The 18,420-nt window shown below is 51.5% G+C and overlaps 1 protein-coding gene across 1 annotated transcript; it reads left to right on the top strand.

The window, feature by feature from the left end:
* Positions 1–928: 928 nt before the first annotated feature.
* Positions 929–17,887, top strand: LOC117038523 (vegetative cell wall protein gp1-like). The gene is made up of 5 exons (XM_033135477.1): positions 929–983; positions 1,072–1,150; positions 2,938–3,059; positions 3,283–3,304; positions 17,317–17,887. The coding sequence occupies exons 1-5, from the start codon at positions 929–931 to the stop codon at positions 17,885–17,887; spliced, it is 849 nt and encodes a 282-aa protein (XP_032991368.1).
* The last annotated feature ends 533 nt before the right edge of the window (positions 17,888–18,420 follow it).

Here is an 18,420-nt window from a genome sequence, read left to right as displayed (position 1 = left end):
TCAGCCGGGGGGAGTGCAAGTCTCATAACACCAGCATAGGCCAGGGAGCTGAGAACTAGACTAGACTGAGAAACAACAACTAGACTAGACAACTAGACTGAGAAACAACGGCTTGAACCGGAGGGATGGGGACACGGGAGGCAGAAAAAGGGGAGAAAAAAAAAAGATTAAGCACATGATGGAATATTGATGCTGAAATGCCCATGGTAACATTTTCTGTCAAATGAGATAATCTATATAAAAAAGTGCCCAGGACAGTGCCTAGCTTTAAAAATCACACAGAAATTGTTTTGTGTAACTCTCTTTAGTTTGGGAAAAAGCTTAAGTCTTGGAGTTGCATTGCTTGATATATCAATGATGTCTCTCACACTTTTCCATTTTTTTTCGGTGCCCCACCCCTTCTCTACTGATTTATGGGGATCTTGTAATGAAAGTTACCAATTAAAAATAAAAAAGCATTCTCTTAAAAAAAAAAAGATAATTCATGTCATGTTTGAAAGAGCATAGAAGCAGGAACAGTCAAGTAACAACACTCCTAGGAACTCTGACCATTTTCCTAAGTCCAGGTTTCCCAAAGTATATTCTTAGGAACTCCAGTGCCAAAAGTGCTCTACCCCAAAAAAAGGTACAAATACATTTAAGAAACATTCCATACCTTATTCTTATATAAAAATCACAAAGATATGAGAATCGTAGAAAGCTCTTGTAAGTCCTGTAAAAAATGCTTAAGTTGTCTTTTATTTAGAGCTTCTCAAGCTTTTCTCTCATGAAATATCTACTTCACAAAACACCTTGGGTTCATATTTATTCATTCATTCATACAGTACTGTGCCAGGTCCTAAGGTGGTTACAGGGACAACAGAGGAAAACCAAACAGCCTGCCTGCCTTCACAAAGCCCCAAGTCTCATGGAAAAGGTAAGAGTGAGCATGATAATGAAGAACATAGGCCCAGAGAGGGTCCATTATCTGCCCAAGTCACACAGTAAGTCAGAGGCAGGACTAGGACTCGAATCCAATCTGTCTAATGTGTGGGTCTCTTCTGCCCCCCACACCCTGTGACCTGCTCACAGCTCTGAAGGGCTGCTATGTCTGGCAGTCTTGGCTGGGCTTGGAGAAAGAAAAAGCCTTCTGCAGCAGCAAGAAGTCCTGGTCAGGGGAGGAAATCCAGCGCCAAAGCCTGGGACACCACCCCCCTGAATTCCTGATCATTGGGGGTCAGGGATGCAGCACCAAGGCCCAAGAGCCCTCTGAGTCCCAACAGGCTTCTGGGGCCACCTCCCACCCCCCTCGCTGGTGCTTGCAGCCACAGACGGCCCCACACTGGCCCACGTCGTAGGGGCTGGAAAAGCATCTGCAGTTTCTGGACCCTGGTCCCAAGGAACCAGGTGGGGAGCCCTGGCTTTGCACCTGCCTGCTGCTCACATTCAGGCTTTGTTCCCAGCAGCCAGACCAATAAACACAACCTTGCTCAGGACCAAGTTCACTGACCCCTTTCAGACACCTGAGGCCACCACGCCCTCTGTGAGGAGTGTATTGCCCAGGTACAGAAAAGGAATCAAGGCTCAGGAGGTTAAGTGGCTGCCCAGGGATACTCGGTGATTCCCAAGTAAAGCCCCCCTTCCCTTCCCATCCTTCCCTCCCAACGTGAGTGCCCCCCAACTCTGACCGACAGCTGCAACCAACACCACTGGCATCCTGCTTGCCTGGCCCACCCCACAACTTCCCCCTCCACATTTGCACCCACTCCTCTCCTCATCCCCACAGCCCTGGCATCTCTTATCCCACTGGCCCCCACCAGCCTCCATCCTTGTCCCCCCACGTCCTCCACTGGGCCAAAGGAGTCTTTTTAAAACTCTCCTTATCCTCAGCTTAAAACCTCTGGGTTGCGCTTATGAAAATGTGAGCATTCCTGGGCCGGCCCAGTGGCGCAGGCAGTTAGAGCTCCATGCTCCTAACTCCGAAGGCTGCCGGTTCGATTCCCACATGGGTCAGTGGGCTCTCAACCACAAGGTTTCCAGTTCAATTCCTCGAGTCCCGCAAGGGATGGTGGGCAGTGCCCCCTGCAATTAAGATTGAACACGGCACCTTGAGCTGAGCTGCTGATGAGCTCCTGGATGGATCAGTTGGTTGGAGCGCGTCCTCTCAACCACAAGGTTGCTGGTTAGACTCCTGCAAGAGATGGTGGGCTGCGCCCCCTGCAACTAGTAATGGCAACTGTACCTGGAGCTGAGCTGCGCCCTCCACAACTAAGACTAAAAGGACAACGACTTGAAGCTGAACAGCACCCTCCATAACTAAGATTAAAAGGACAACTTAACTTGGAAAAAAGTCCTGGAGGTACACACTGTTCCCCAATAAAGTCCTGTTCCCCTACTCCAATAAAATCTTTAAAAAAACAAAAAAAGAAAATGTGAGCATTCCTAAAAACAAGGCTCACATGTGCTTCAACTCACCCCCATTTCCACCCCAAGGTCAGAGAATAAACAAGGGCGGAAGACACTGTGTGAATATTTTTGGAATAAATAAATGCATGAATATATTTGGAATAAACCAATGCATGCATGAATATTTTTTTGGAATGAATCAAGGAATGCATGGATTTTTTTGGAATGAACTGATGAATTCATAAATATTTTTGGAATGAAACAATGAATGCATGAGTATTTGAATAAATTAAAGAATGAATGAAATGTGAGTGAATGAACAAATGAAGTAATGCTCAAGGGGTGGGGCCGTGAGAGTGGGGTACAGTAAGCATGAAAGGTCCTCTCTCCCCCCTAAAGGGCTGGCCTGGGTCTTCCAGCACCCAGACCGCTCATCTGAGCCCCAGCCAAGTCGAGCCCCCAGACCAGCTCTCACTCAGCGACCCTTGTCCTGGTGTCTTGCCATGTCCCGGGGGCCCTCAGACAGGTCCTGACCACCATTCCCACTTCCAGGATGCTGATCAGAGCCCCGGAGTTGATAAGCACCCCCATGGAGGTCAAAGGCACACGCCAGGGCCCGGGGGCAGCATCCAGACGCACCACCCTGGCTCTGGGAGAGATAACAGGGGAGGCAGGTAAGTCCAGAGATGACCGAACCAGGGGCCAGCTGGGCTGGAAAGGGAAGGGGACGCAGCAGGGGTTCTAAGTCCAAGTCAAACCCGGCAGATGCCTGAGGAAGAAGGCCAAGTGTGACTGGCGGTCAGGTGGAGGAGGGCCAGTCTCAGTTTCCCTGCCTGGGACCCTCCTCTCTGTGACTTGGCCTGAGCTCCCCTAACCACCACCCCCACACCTCCACAGGAACCCAGAGAGAGATGGGGCAGTAGGTAGCTCAGCTGTCTGGGTTTATTTAGAGAAGACACAGCAAAGGCTGGGTTGGGCCTTCCTGTGGTCACAGAGGAAGTGTTAATTTGGGGGGGTGATGAGACAGGGGACACTCCTTGTGAAATAGCGAGCGTGGTAAGAGGAAACAGGAAAAGTGTCTCCCACAGAAATGGCCCACGCCAACTCAGTCCCATCAGCCTCTGCAGCCTCCCTGACCGGTGGCAATCAAAGCTCCGTTTGGTTCCCTTGAATGATGGGGAGCTCATTCACTCTAAAGTCACCCCTGTGAGGCTGGGTGAGCTGTCAAGGTCCGGAAAGCTTTCCTGGGATGGAGCGAAATTCCACCTTCACTGGACCTTTACATATTGGGATTTTCTCTTTGTGTCCATGAAAAACTTTTCCTCCCTCTGGCCCCTAAAATGCTTTGGGGATTTGAAGGATCAATGCTCACATTCCATCGCTACTCTAGTCTGCTTTCCTCCAAGGAGCACCTACCATGTGCCAAGCACAGGCAATGTCTCACTGCACTCACCACAGAGGCCCAGAGAGGTCAGGTAACCTGCCTGAGTCAGCACAGTCAGATTGCAGGCACAACAGGCTGCAGAGCCCACACCTTTTCTAACGCACCAGGTTAAACCTTCCACTTTTGCCACTTCTTCCACTGAGGACAGTTTTGTGCTCGTTTAGCACCTCTGAAGGGTAGAGCTCAGTGTCCACAGAGGAAAAATTGGGTCCAGAAGACACACTGTTAACGTGTGCAGGGCTGGGCTGAGATGAGCGCCCAAGCCACCCACCAGGATGATGCAATGGGTGGGCAGAGTTGACAGCTTAAGACGAGGGAAACAGTAGTACCTACTTCATCGGTTATGTAAAGAATAAATGAGATCCTATGTGTTAAGAGTTGATACATAATAATAGTAAATGATACACATTGCTACTTTTTATGTGGTGGTAGTGTTAGAACCCTCTCCCACTGGACATCTGTTGCCAGACCCTGTGGGTACCTGTGTTGAGAAGATCTGTGATAGCCCTCAGAGATCACCAAACACAACTGTATCAGTTTACAGATAATGAAATTGGACTTCCTTTCAAGATGGTAGACGAAGTACAGAGTGAAACCTCCCTATTCCTCCCAAAACACTTAAAAATTACAAGAAAATGTTAACTTGAACCAGAAACCAAAGCAGAGGTGCCCAATGGCAAGGGTGCCCCACCCATGGAAGTACAGTGCCCCTTCATACATGAGGTCAAAAGCACACACTCTCAGAAGACTAACCAGGGGGAAATATCCTAAAGAGATGAAAAAAGATCACCACCACTTCATGAAGCTCCCACAAACTCCCCAACTGGAAGAATTTACATCAGAGGAGATAGAGAATATCATGCAATCTTAACATCTATTACAATGAAGAGGTTACGTGACTCGAAAAGACAAAAAAATGGAATAATAGCCATGAAACAAGAACAGGAGATTATGAAACAAAAACAGGTAGATATAAAAAAGAACCAGTTAGAACTAAGATCTGAAAAATATAGTTGCTAAAAAACTCAAGAGATAGGTTGACTGGAAGGGGAAACCAAGACCCAGATCTGGGAAGGGAATTACCAGAGTCACATGGGATTTTAGTGGCAGAGATGGACCCAGAACCTGAAGCCCGGAATTTAGAAGATCAGAAGTGAGGTCTAACTCAGGAGACGAGCCTGGGAGCCATTTGTGGCTCTCCAAGAGTGTTCCATGGTTTCCCCTTCTCTCTTTCCTGTCTTTCTTTTCTTTCCCTGTGTTATAAGTTTGCTGCTGAGCTGGACTTCACAGATCTTCCCTATTGAGGAACAGGGCTTCCATCCCCTGACTGGCCAGGGTGGGACAATGGGTATGGAGAAATGGCCAACCCTCGCCTCCTAGATGAGAATTTAATTAAACAGAATCTTAATGTTTAATTAATGGAGAGGAGTTGACTGAGTGAAACGAAGAGAAATCACCAATATTGGCAATGGAATGCTGGGTGGGTGACTTAATAATGTCTCTGAGCCTGACTCCTCATCTGTGAGGTGGGTTGAAGGGTCGCCATTACGAGCAAAAGTTTTGAGAATTAAGTAGTAAGTTGTGTGTAGAAGACATCCGGCATATGCGAGTAGTCTCACATGGAACATTTTCCTAGGTCTCAGCAACCCCTTCTTTGAGCTCAAAGACACCCCAGATGAAGACAAAGCTACAGCCACCAACGAAGGAGAGAGAAATTTAAAACATTGAAAGGACAAAAGTAAAGTGAGAAAAAAAGCTGAATCAAAGGAGAGAGAGTAGGCCGCTTCACAAATTCCCCACTCACATTGTCAGAGGGCAGCCCACAAACTTTCCCTTCACTCGATGATAAGAGGGCAGCTAGAAATGACCACAAACTCTCCAGTGGGTGTACAACTTCTAACAAAATACTTGAACTTTTTTACGGCTGAAATTGGCAATGATTTAAAAAATGATAAGACCCAATGCTAACAAGGATGTGGTGAGATGGGTACAGTGTACCTAGAAGGTGGAGGTGTAATTGCTTCCTGGCAAAGAAATTAGGTAATATGAAACAAAATTGGACTCATACCCTGTATGAGGAATGAAGATGTCACTTCCCTCCATCTGAATCAGTTTCAGGCCTCTCTCTTTTCTGCCCTCTGCAGCCCCCATATCCCTCAGCAAACACACCATTCCAGCCAGTTAAAAGCTTTTTTGTTTGTTGGAAAGATGTTTTCTCACCTCCACATGCTGTTCCTTCTGCCTGAAGCAACTTCCTCTTCCCTCACCTCTTCCCCGGCCAAAGCTTACTCATTCTTCAGGACTTAGCATAGATGTAACCTCCTACAGGAAGCCTACCAGATTGACCCCTCTCAACTAGGCCAGTCCTCTTGTGAGCTCCCAGCGCTGCATGGGTTTTGACCAATACCACAGTGGTCACTCTGGGTCTGCATCTCCCATGCCCACAGAGCTCCAGAACAGTCACTCAATAAATATAGGAGGACTGAAATATTTGGAGAAGGGGTCCTCAGTGTGGTCCCAGAAGGTTGAGCCAGGACCACAGAGAAGGGGATGGAGGTGAAGTTTGGGGTCAGCATCTGAAAGAATTTTCTAAGAATTCCAGCTCACTAACCCAGCAGAGGCTTCCTTGAGAGATAATGAGCTGCCCATCCCCGGAGCTGTGCAAGCAAGAGATAGGAAACTGCTTCCCTTAGTCCGTCTCTCTGACTTCCCCATGCTTCCCTTCCCTGACTCAGGTACCTACCTCCCCATGCTGTTCCACGTGGCTCTCCTCTAAGAAGGCTGCCCAGGGAGGACACGGACCCTCAGGAGCTATCTCCACAGCCCTGGGCAGCCCAGCCCCTTCCTCAGAAGCACTGCGGAGTCCCAAGGGGCTCCACTCTTTTGGGGTTCAGGGCCCTGGCACTCTCACTCTGAGCGAACTGCTGCCTCTTAAAAGCCCCAGTGAAACTGACTTCTAAAACTGAGAACCCTCTGCCGGAAATTAGATTTGAAGGGGAAAATGCAAGGCACCCTGGGCCTGCGGTGGCCCTCCCCCTTCCTTGGCCCCCTCCCAGAGTCCATGGAGAGGCTGGAAGCCACTGGTACCTCTGTGCCCAGCTAGTGTCCCCAGACCAGGAACAGGCTGTTAAGCAGGAAGGGTGGGGACAGGACAGGGTGTTTGGAGTCACCAATCCCTGCTGTGCCATGGACACACTGTGTGACCTTACACAACTGCCTGCTCTGAATCTCAGTCTTTTCTGAGTCACTGTCAAATGGGTACAAGGTTGGTGTTATGGTTGGTAAGGCACATGCTTAGTCCCAACACATAGTAAGTGGTCTGTTCTGAACTCCAGGAGCTTCAGGGAGCCCCCCGGGGCTCCCACAGTCTGATCCAATGGCAGGACTGTGTGAGTGTCAGCTCCATGGAAATCCACCTCTTAAAATGCACATGGAACAAAACTCATCTTGGGGACCTTAAGCCCTAGGCCCCTGGTCAGACAGGTCCCTCCAGCTCTACCTCCCCCTCTTTCCAGCCCAAACAGGAAAAAAAAAAAAAACTAAATAAGAGGAGCCTCAGATCTTTGGTGTCAGGGGCAGACTTGGGTCCAGTTCCCTGGCAGGAGCTCAAGGCCTCCTATGCATCCTGGAGGTGGTGTCACCAGGATGGGGTGAGGACACTTGGCCCCAGTTACCTACCCCACAAACCTAAGGGAAGGAGGCTCAGAGGTGCCCCGTGTCCAGACAAGGCCAGGACTCTACCAGCCCCCGCTCCCATTCAGGCCCCAGCCAAGAGGGTCTCTCTTCTAGGCACCTCCCTTCGACTCCCCCCAAATCCCCTGCTGTGGGCTGGGCCCCACCCATACCCACTGGACCCTACACACACATCTCATTAGTCCTATACCCAGCCTCATGGCTGTGCCTCGTCTCACTCTGCTCCAGCCACACGGGCCTCTTCGCTGTTCCCCCAAAACACCAGGCACAGTCCTGCCTCAGGACTTTGCATGGGCTGTTCCCTCTGCTGGGAATGCTGTTTCCTATACTCACATGGCCCCTCCCTCACCTCCTTCAGGTCTCACCTCCTCAGCAAGGCCTGCCCTGACCCCTAGGCTGAATCGTCACCTACACCCACACCCCTCTATTCATTTTCTCTCCTTCTTTTCCTGCTGTGTGTTTCTTCGGGGCACTTATCACTACTTTCTAATTACTGACTGATTTGCCTAGTGTCTGTCCCTGTCACTAGAATGCCAGGCACAGACAGCGCCCCTCTGTATCTCCAGTGCCTAGGACAGCACCTGGCACACAGTAGGTGCTTAATACCTATTTGTTGAATGAATGAAAGAATGTGAACAATGTTGTTTAATTCTCACAACTTCCCTGAGAGGCAGGTTCCCCACGTATTGCCACAGAGACTCAGTGGTACAGTGTCCGGCCCAGGGTCACACAGCTGGTCTGGGTGGGTTTGGAGCCTGGGCAGCTGGACCTCAGGGCACACTCTCTCGAGCCCTGAGATGTGGCCAGAGGTGTGGCAGGTCCTAACGGCACCTTGAGGCCAGGACACAGCTCCTGGCTCAGGACTCGGTGCCCATGGAGCTCCAGGGTCTCAGTCTCCCCCCCAGTGAAATGGGCCCAGGAGTGGGCTAAGAGAAGCAGCTTCTGGCCCTGGGAGCCCTGCGCCCCAGCCCAGGGGTGGCTGTCCCTCCCCATGTCCAAAACTGCACTCAAAGCTGGGGCACTCCACTTTCCCAGCCCCCACCACAAACCTGGAATGTGCCATGGTTCTTGGAGACGTCATGGGGCAGGGACTGAACCCTGTGACTTCTCTGGGTTCCCAAAATACACACTGTGTCATCAGAACCCTTTCTGGGTACCTGGCTCTGCCTGTGCTAAGCACTTTACAAACACTATCTGCTGGAGGGATCTTTTCACCACAAACTACGCCACTTTCAGCTTAAAATCCTCACCAGACCAAGACCACATTCCTGCCCCACCCACAGGGCCCCACTTGGTCCGTATGGAGCTGGTCCCCTCCATGTTCCAGCCACCCGGGCCTTCCGACTGCGCAGACTCACCACGCAGCCTTTGCATGTGCAGTAATTTTACATTCACTGTGTATTAATGGACTAATATCTCTGTTACCCAGTGAGGCCAGGACGGTGTTTCTTCTCCCCCGTGAATCCCCACTGCAGGGCCTGGCACATAGTAGGTGCTTGATAAATCGTTGAATAAACAAGTGAGGGCACTGAATCCTGTCATCACCCCCAGGCCCCATTCTACAGGTGGGGAGACTGAGGCTAGCTCACCTGAGGGGCACAGGCTCCTGACTCCTGTGCACAGCCTGCCCCCACCACACTGCCCCAGGCTGCTCCCACCCACCCTCCAGCTTTAGGGCAGTGGTTCCAAATCCAGGGACGTTTGGTTGTCATAATGAGGGGAGGGTGGTCCTGGCATCTCGTGGGTAGAGGCCGGGGATGCTGCTCAGCCTCCTCCAGCGCCCAGGACACTGGGTCATCCAGCCCCAAATGTCGCTAGTGTGTGCCGGAGACACCGTGCTTTAGGGGAAGTGCCCACATCCCAGCCTGATTTGCAAAGACGTGCCCCACAGGTAGGCCTGCACCCAGCGGCTACTTGATCAGAAATGGTGGTGCTTGGAACCCTGGATCCCCAGGTAGATCTCACCTGGACCCAGCTGCTGCTGTGTTAGCTGTAAAAACAGGGGTGCCATCAAAATACACTATGCACAGAGTGAAAAGGCCCCCCACACAATGGGAGGAAATATGTGCAAATTGTATATTGGATAAGAGATTAACATCCAGAATATAGAGAGAATTTCTAAACCCAACAACAAAATGTGATTTAAAAATGGGCAAAGGACTTGAATAGACATTTCTCCAAAGAAGATATACGAATGGCCAGTAAGCACATGGACGCTCAATGTCACTAACCATTAGGGAAGTGCAAATCAATACTACAGTGAGATACCACCTCACACTCGTGAAAATGGTCACTGTCAAAAAAAAAAACAAAAAAAACAAAAAACAAAAAACAAAAAAAAAAACAGAAAATAATCAGTGTTGACGAGGATGTGAAGAAATTATGACCCTGCTGGTGGGAATGTAAAATGGTACAGCCACTGTGGAACACAGTGTGGAGGTTCCTCAAGAAATTACAAATAGAATTACCATAAGACCCAGCACCTTCCCTTCTGGGTATTGAAAAAGAATTGACAGCAGGGTCTTGAAGACATATTTGCACACCCATGTTCACAGCAGCGTGTTTCACATGGTTCACAGTCACCAAGACACGGAAGCAAGTGTCTGTCAGCAGATGAAGTGGTCCATCGAAACAATGGAAACTCAGCCTTAAAAAGGAAATACATTCTGACACCTGCTACAATGTGGATGAACCTTGAGGACATAATACTCAGTGAAATAGCCAGACACATAAGGACAAACACTGTGTGATTGAGTGCACTCATAGGAGGTCCCCAGAGGAGTCAGAGTCATAGAGACAGGAAGTAGGTGGTGGGGCCAGGGCCTGGGGGAGGGGAGGGGAGTGAGTGTTTCATGGGGACAGAGTGTCAGTTTGGGAAGACGGGAAAGTTCTGGAGATGGATGGTGGCGATGGCGGCACAATGTGAGTCCACTTAATGCCACTGAGCTGCACACTTAACAGTGGTTAAGATGGCAAATTTCATGTTGTATTTTACGACAATTTTAAAAATTGGATAAAAAGAATGGTGGGACACCGTGTTGGTGGCCATGTCTGGAACATGGGCTAGCATTTAAGCAGAGCCCCACACAGTGTCCAGCCCCAGTGGCTCCCACCCGCCCTCGGGGTAAAAGCCCAAGTCCTCCCCGCGGCCCACAAGGCCCTGTACACCCTGCCCCACCACCTCCCTGCCCTCGCCTCCTCCCTCTCTCCCCCAGTTCACTCTGCGCCAGCCACATGGGCCTCCTCAATGTTCCTCCAACACACCAGGCCCAGTCCTGCCCCAGGGCCTTTGCACGCGCTGTTCCCTCTGCCTGAAATGCCTCCCATTTCAATATCTACATGACTGCTTCCCTCTCTTGAGGCCCAGAACTCTCTCTGCTCCCCCAGGAGAGAGGCCCTGCACCCACCCAAGCCCCTCAGCCTGGCCTCAGAATTGAAGTTTGGGGAACAAAGCCTGGCTGAGGCAGAGGGAATGGTCTTCGAGGCACAAATCTCCAGCCTGTTGGCTCCCTGTGAACCAGTGATTCCCACCTCCATGCCCACCTTGGGTGGACGGGGGTGTCCCACCTCCTCTCACCTGAGCAGGGCCCAGAGGCCCCAGGCACCTGCTGCAGCCAGATGGAGGGCACAAAGTAAACGTCCGAATGAAAGTGCACTAAAGTGGGGACAAAGAGAGGTTGAGATGGAGAGAGACAGACAGGAGAGAAACGGACGGACAGAGAAAGAAACAGAGAAAGCAGGAAGGGCAGAGAGGGGATGGGGGAGAGAGAGAAAGAGACAGAGAAAGAGAGAGAGAGAGAGAGAGAGAGAGAGAACGAGCTGATGGCCACTAATCCAGGAACTACAACCCCAGCAAACAACAGTGGAGGTCTGTCACCACTCATTGTAACAACCACTCACTTCCATCCTCCACGGCTGCTGGAACCTCACGGTAGTTATGCTGCACCCCAACCATCCCCAAATCTTCACGATAGCTGGACAACAGTTATCACAACAGTCAGACCCCACAACAGATGGAGCACAGGCCTGCACAGCATCTGGACCAGCTTCACCACTGGGTGGGTCCCAGAGCACAGCTGGGCTCCTTGGTGACAAATACAACAGAAAGCCCCCTAGAAGACCACACAACAGCCAGTCCTTCCCCGGTCCCTAACCACCATCGTCTGAGACCTCAACCCCTTACTCAGTCCCCTGCCCGCACACACACCCAGAAGTGGGTATAGTCACCCATAAGGACCAACATTATTAGGTCTTTTTGGAGATGTGTGGAGTCCCTGCTTTTTCATTCCATTAATGCTGACAAGGTGACAGTTGGCTGGACGTCAGCCATCAGCAGCTATGTCATGTGGGGAAGAGGAACGAGTGTGGGAGAACACCCCCAGAAAGAGCAGAGAGACAGGAGAGGGGTTCAGGAGACTGGTGACCAGAAAGAGCAAGGAGCAAAGAGAGGAAAAGGTGGGCTGTGGGGAGAAGGTGGGCTGCAGAGGGAAGATTGACTTTGGAGAGAAAGTGGGCAGCAGGGGAAACTGTGGGTGGTGGAGAGAAGGTGGCTGCACAAGAGCCCCCGAAATGGAGTCAGCAGTGGGGTCTGAAGCCTAAAGCTCCCACATATGGCTCCATGGGGCCTGGCCCTGGACCCTTTCCCCACCAGCCAACCCTCCCTGCCCTTCCCCAGGGCAACTCCCTCATTCTCCCTCTCAGGGCAAAGGTGTCAGGAGAGGCAGAAGCCTAGAAAACAGAGGACACTGCCAGGGGGCAAGGGACCGAGAGACACATAGGTAGGAACTCACAGAGACACAGAGACTCACAGAGAACTCACAGAGACACACAGAGTGAGAAACTCAAAGAGAGCCAGAGACACAGGGAGGGAGAGAGCTAAGACAGGGAGAGAGACACCGAGGCATAGACAAGGTGGGGAAGCTGTGAGAGAGCAAACACTCATATGGGAGAGGGAAGGGACACTGTCCAGAGAGACAGAGAGTGGCTGGGATGGGCAGGGGGAGGCGGTCTGGGTGCAGGGTTCCCAAGGCCCCCCCAGTCCCCTGGAGCTTGGCCAGCCCAGCTGGGCCTCTACCTGCACGCGGGGCTCACCTCTGGGCCCCTGTTCCCCCAGCGAGTCCTGTGTGAGCCACATCAGCCTCTGTGTCTGGCCTCCAAGTCCTCTGCAGCAGAGGGAGTCACCACGCTTCTGTAAAGGTGACACCCCGGCCCCCAGCCTGTGGCTTTCCCTGCAGGGCTGTCCCCTCAGCTGGTGTCTGCTCAGGGAGCAGGTGGTGTGGACTGGCCCAGGCTCGGGGGGTCACTGGGGAACAGAGAGCCTCACCAGGAAGGCACACAGGGAGGGGGATGTGTCACCCCTAGGGACCCAAGGAGGGGGTCTGGGCTGGTCAAAGCTACAGCCTCTCCTTCCAACTCCAAAGCCCTTCTAGAAAGATGAAGAGGGCCCTTTCTCTCTGTACATGTGAGGTCACTCTCCTGCTCAAACACCCTCTGTGGCTGCCCACTCCCTCTCAGATTTCCCGACATCCCCTCTGTCCAACCTGCCCCTCAGAGGAAACTGAGGCACAAAGGAATTAAGTAACGTGCCCTCAGGGGAAGGTGGGGCCAATCTTTTACTACAGGATGAGTTTTCTGAGTGGACATCAGTAAACTGGGGATGGAAGTTATTCCAGGCAGAGGGAACAGCATATGCAAAGGCCCAGAGGTAAGGATAAGCATGGATATGTTGGGGAAACCCTGGAAGGAGGTGGAGGGGTGTAGTTAGAGATGCTTGTAGGAAAGATGCCACACGTAGCCTGGGGTGAACAGGCTGCAGGGGAGGGACTGGAGGTGGGGAGGAGCCTGAGGACCGCTCCACATCCTATAGGAGGCCCCAGGCCCACTGGATTTGAGGAAGATTCACCCACGGTAAGATTGAGAGGGTTTTGGCTTGGGAACAGCGTCCCCTGGTGGGAAGGATGTGGAACTGCACCCTCGTTCACTGGTTCATTTAATAGACATTGTGACCACAGCTGTACTCCCAATGTATTAAAATATTTTTAAATTTCTTCTTCCTATAAAACAGATTCATCTTCAGCAACACCATGAAATGAAACAAATAATAACAATAATGGCCATAAAAAATACAGACGGTAAAATTTTGATTAACGTCTGCTATAATATAATAACATGTACATAATTATCCAGTAACTACGTGAACTTTAATAAAACTGAAATATCTGCAAACAGTACAATTTGGGAAGTTGTACCACTGATGGAATATCTTATTTTCTTGATTCATTCTATAGTGCTAGAACAAGGAACAATTTTAAAAAGTTTTATACACCTTGAGGGCCGGCCCGGTGGCTCAGGCAGTTGGAGCTCTGTGCTCCTAACGCCGAAGGTTGCCAGTTCGATTCCCACATGGGCTAGTGGGCTCTCAACCACAAGGTTGCCAGTTGGATTCCTCGACTCCCACAAAGGATGGTGGGCTCCGCTTCCTGCAACTAGCAACAGCAACTGGACCTGGAGCTGAATGGCAACCTCCACAACTAAGACTGAAAGGACAACCTGACTTGGAAAAAGTCCTGGAAGTACACACTGTTCCCCAATAAAGTCCTGTTCCCCTTCCCCAATAAATTCTAATTTAAAAAAAAAGTTTTATACACCTTGAATATCTTACAATTTTGTTTGTCAGTTATAGCTCAATAAAGCTGAAAAATAAAATAAATAAAAAGAATGTTTCCACTTTAAAGACATTATTCAAATTCAGCACTAGAGTCCATGCATGAACTAGTATTTATACTTGCCAATGAAATTTGTTATATCTCATGGTTTGCAATACTAATAAACACAAAATCTCCAAGTAGTCACAGAAAAGTACAAAATAATAGTAATTACTATTATTATTTGCTGCCCCTGTCACTACTGTGGGTCCAGCACTGTTCTAATCACATTACACATAATAACCTCCTTTATTCCTCACCCAAACCTGTGAGGCTGGTTCTATTATTACCACCACCCCCCATTCTGCATATGAGGTTGCCCCAGAAGGAAAAAACTTCTCATTGGCTCTGAATGAGTTACACGCCCACTCCTGAGCCAATCGCTGTGGCCAAAAATATAAGGTAGTGGTTTGGAGCTGGGGCTGGAGCCAATCACAACTGAGGATGGGGCGAGCATGGTCAGAAAAGAAATGCAGAGTTCTAGTTCCACTTTGCCTGGCCTCTTGTTTCTGTGCTGGACTCACAGAGAGCCACACACCTTGCCTCAATTTCTCACTCTGCCTCAGGCTCCACACTCCACATAAAGTTGATTCCAGAGTGAAGTGAGGAAACCAGCCTCACATAAAGGATTTGGGCCTTTATTCTCACCGATGTCCCCCCCCCCCAAGGAGCTCCCTGGCCTTTCCCACGGCCCACCCCCATCCCCAGGACAGATGAGGCAGCGCACACAGGAAAGAAGATGTTTATATTGGCGATTTAGGACTTGTTGCCTGAGGACTCCCTGAGAATTCCTCCTTCAGTGACCAAAGGAAGGGGGTTTCTCAGTGTAAGCAACACCTTCCTCCAGGTCCGGAGGGACCCCAAGATACCAGGACAGGACCAAGCTACACAGCAGCTGTGTAGTGATGGAGTCTGAGAGGACCCATCACCCCAGGTCTTCCTCCACCCACATCCCTCTGTCCCCCAGCCAGAGAAGAAAAAAGGGGGTGTGAAGGTTAGTTTTATGTGTCAACTTGGCTGGGCTATCATACTCTGTTATTCTTTTTTTCCCCACATTTGACAAGTTTACTTAAAAATGAGCAAAAGTGGGCAATAGGCACGGCACAGCAAAGGATGGCCATAGCGCCAATAAGCTCTGAAGTGGCGTACAAACTCATTAGAGTCATTCAAGGTAGAACCACAGTGAGATCTCACCAGGCACCTTTTGAATGGTTAAAATTACAGAGACCAATGTTTGACGAGGATGTGCAAGAGGGACGTTCATGCACTGCTGGCGGGCATGTAACTTGATCGTCCCCCTTATTCAATCAAACACTACCCTAAGTGTGGCTTTGAAGGCATGTTGTAGATGTGCCTCGCATCTTCAGTTTCCGGGATCATGTGGGTGGGCTTCACCAACCAGTGGAAGGTCCTAAAAGCAAACACTGAAGTCTCCCCAAGAAGGACTCTGTCTCAAGACTGCAGTGTCAGCTCCTGCCTGAGTTTCCAGCTTGCCCTGCACATTTCAGACTTGCCAGCCCCTGAAATTAACCAATTGCTTAAAATACATCTCATATATATACACCTATAGATCCTATTGGTTCTGTTTCCCTGGAGAACCTGACTGATGGAGGGGCCATCCCCCTTACCACTGCCCAGCTGGGGATGGTGGGGGGGGGGGGAGCAGGTGAGCCAGCCCCCGCCAAACCAAAGGCCTTGGGGTAGGGTAGGCAGAGAAGATAAACCTGGGGCATGGGGTCTCCAGCCCTAGGCAGGCGGAAGCTGAGGCACAAGTGTTCTCAGCCCCCTGCCCATGCCTCTTGGCCTTGCTGGCCAAGTTGTACTGTTCCACGGTCAGGATAGCTGGACCATCTCCCACCCATGGGCTGCAGGATGGGTTAGATTTAGGCCACAGTCCACACTCCAGAACCCGACCACAGCCAGGGCGTGAGTAAGCATGGGGTTTCAGAGAGGCAGACATTGTGGGGGTGGTCAGATAACCACTGGTGGCCTGTTGGGGTACTGGGTGACAAGGGCACTTTTAGGTGGGAGAGTACCAGGCATTAGCCTGGTGAGGAATTCAGGTGCTGCCGTGTCGATTAGTGGAAGTACAGCTGTTGGCACACAGATGTTGGGGCCACCATACATTGAGTGTTGATTGGGGAGGACTTAGAGAACTGAGCCCACTGGGTGTCAGGGTGACAGCTGCACGGGGAGCTGGGGTGTTGAATGGGGTAATAAATACTTACTGAGGACTGGGCACTGGTATGTGTTGCCCATTTCCAGGTGGGAGGGTGGAGCACTGAGGGTAGGTTTGGCCAGTGGGGAGTTGGGTTTAGTTTTCTGATTGCAGCTGGGCTAATAAATGCTGGAGAAGGGACGTACTGCCTGTTAGCATGTCCGTTTACCTGGATGTCTGTGTACACAGGCAGGCGTGTTCCTGTGTATCCACACACCTGTGTGTCCTCACACCTGTCTGTCCACCTGCAGGCATGGCCGGCATACAGGAGCAAACAGGTCCATCCCTGCAGGTCTAGCCTGGCCCCATCATTTCCGCCTCCAGACCCAGGGCCCAGAGATCTTGCTCTCAGCCTGCAAAAGCCCCACCACATCCCACCTCCACCAGCTCATCTGGTGCAGGAGTGGGTCTTCCATCTGAGTTGAAGCTGTCCATCTGTCTCCGAGGCTAAAGGTCACGGGGTCAACAGGGTCCCAGCTGGGGGGCCCCTGCTACTCCCATTAGCCCCACATTCTTTTGAGGACTCAGCAGGAACAATGCTGGGAGGGGACCCTCTTCAGCTCAACAGTGGAACACTTCCCTCTGCCGCGGTCCCCACTGCAGTCAGGATTTCATTTCCATCCACCCAGCTCCATCTTCAAGCCCCCACATCTGAGATGCTCCCCTGACCTCTGGAGACCACTATGAAAGGATGGACTGGGAGTGTGAGAGAAGCAACCCTAGGGAAGGCAAAAGGGACATTGAGGGCTGTGGGGAGCAAGGTATCCCCTCAGTCTCTTAACCTCACACCTGAAGTGGCCGAGGCACTGACACTGAACAGACTTCTCGCATTTGGGAGCAGAGAAATCAGGACAGGCTTTCCTCTCCTCCAGGTCACAGCATCCCCAGCACCGCATCCCCCAGCACCGCATCCCCCAGCACAGCATCCCCCAGCACAGCATCCCCAGCACCGCATCCCCCAGCACAGCATCCCCCAGCACAGCATCCCCAGCACCGCATCCCCCAGCACCGCATCCCCCAGCACCGCATCCCCAGCACCACATCCCCCAGCACCGCATCCCCCAGCACCGCATCCCCAGCACCACATCCCCCAGCACAGCATCCCCCAGCACAGCATCCCCAGCACAGCATCCCCAGCAGAGCATCCCCCAGCACCGCATCCCCAGCACCACATCCCCCAGCACAGCATCCCCCAGCACCGCATCCCCAGCACAGCATCCCCCAGCACCGCATCCCCAGCACCACATCCCCCAGCACCGCATCCCCCAGCACAGCATCCCCAGCACAGCATCCCCCAGCACCGCACCCCCCAGCTCAGCATCCCCCAGCACAGCATCCCCCTGCACAGCATCCCCCAGCACAACATCCCCCAGCACTGGGCAAACAGGGAGCCTGGCAGGCAGGGCCCTCAGAATGCAGTGTGGCCAGCCTTGTCATGGTTGAAGGGGTTTCCCATAGATCAGGTACAGCTGCTCTTTCTGGGGCCTCAGTCTGGTGGCGGAGGGGCAAGGGAGGATTGTCACCACTACAGCCACCTTTGGTGCCCCCTCCTGCGGTGCCTCACCTCTGGTCCTCAGGTTTCCAAACACCTGTGAGCTCTGCCCACCAGAGCTTCATGGATGGGACACAGGGAAGGCCCCACCCAACCTCCAGACTTCCAGGTAACAGGTCCAGGGAATGACAGTGTTCACAGGCAAACACTCACTTGTTCATGTTGGTCACTCGCCATCCACAGCTCGACACTCAGCCAGCCACAGTGGATCCTCGGCCACTCACCGAGAGACACACTCTTTCCAACGGGTGAGCTTGAAACCATTCTGTTGGGGAAAGGGAGAGTCACTTCCACAGTGTGTTCGTTTCCTGTGGTTGCCATGACAAATTACTGCAAGCTCTGCAACTTAACCAGCATAGACGTATTATCTTACAGTTCTGCAGGTCAGAAGTCCCCCATGCAGCTGACCAGGCTAAAAGGTGTC

Source organism: Rhinolophus ferrumequinum, chromosome 18 (assembly GCF_004115265.2).
Source record: "Rhinolophus ferrumequinum isolate MPI-CBG mRhiFer1 chromosome 18, mRhiFer1_v1.p, whole genome shotgun sequence".
NCBI classification, from domain to species: Eukaryota; Metazoa; Chordata; class Mammalia; order Chiroptera; family Rhinolophidae; genus Rhinolophus; species Rhinolophus ferrumequinum.
Note: the sequence above shows the minus strand (reverse complement) of the source record. Positions and strands in the feature narration are given on the sequence as shown.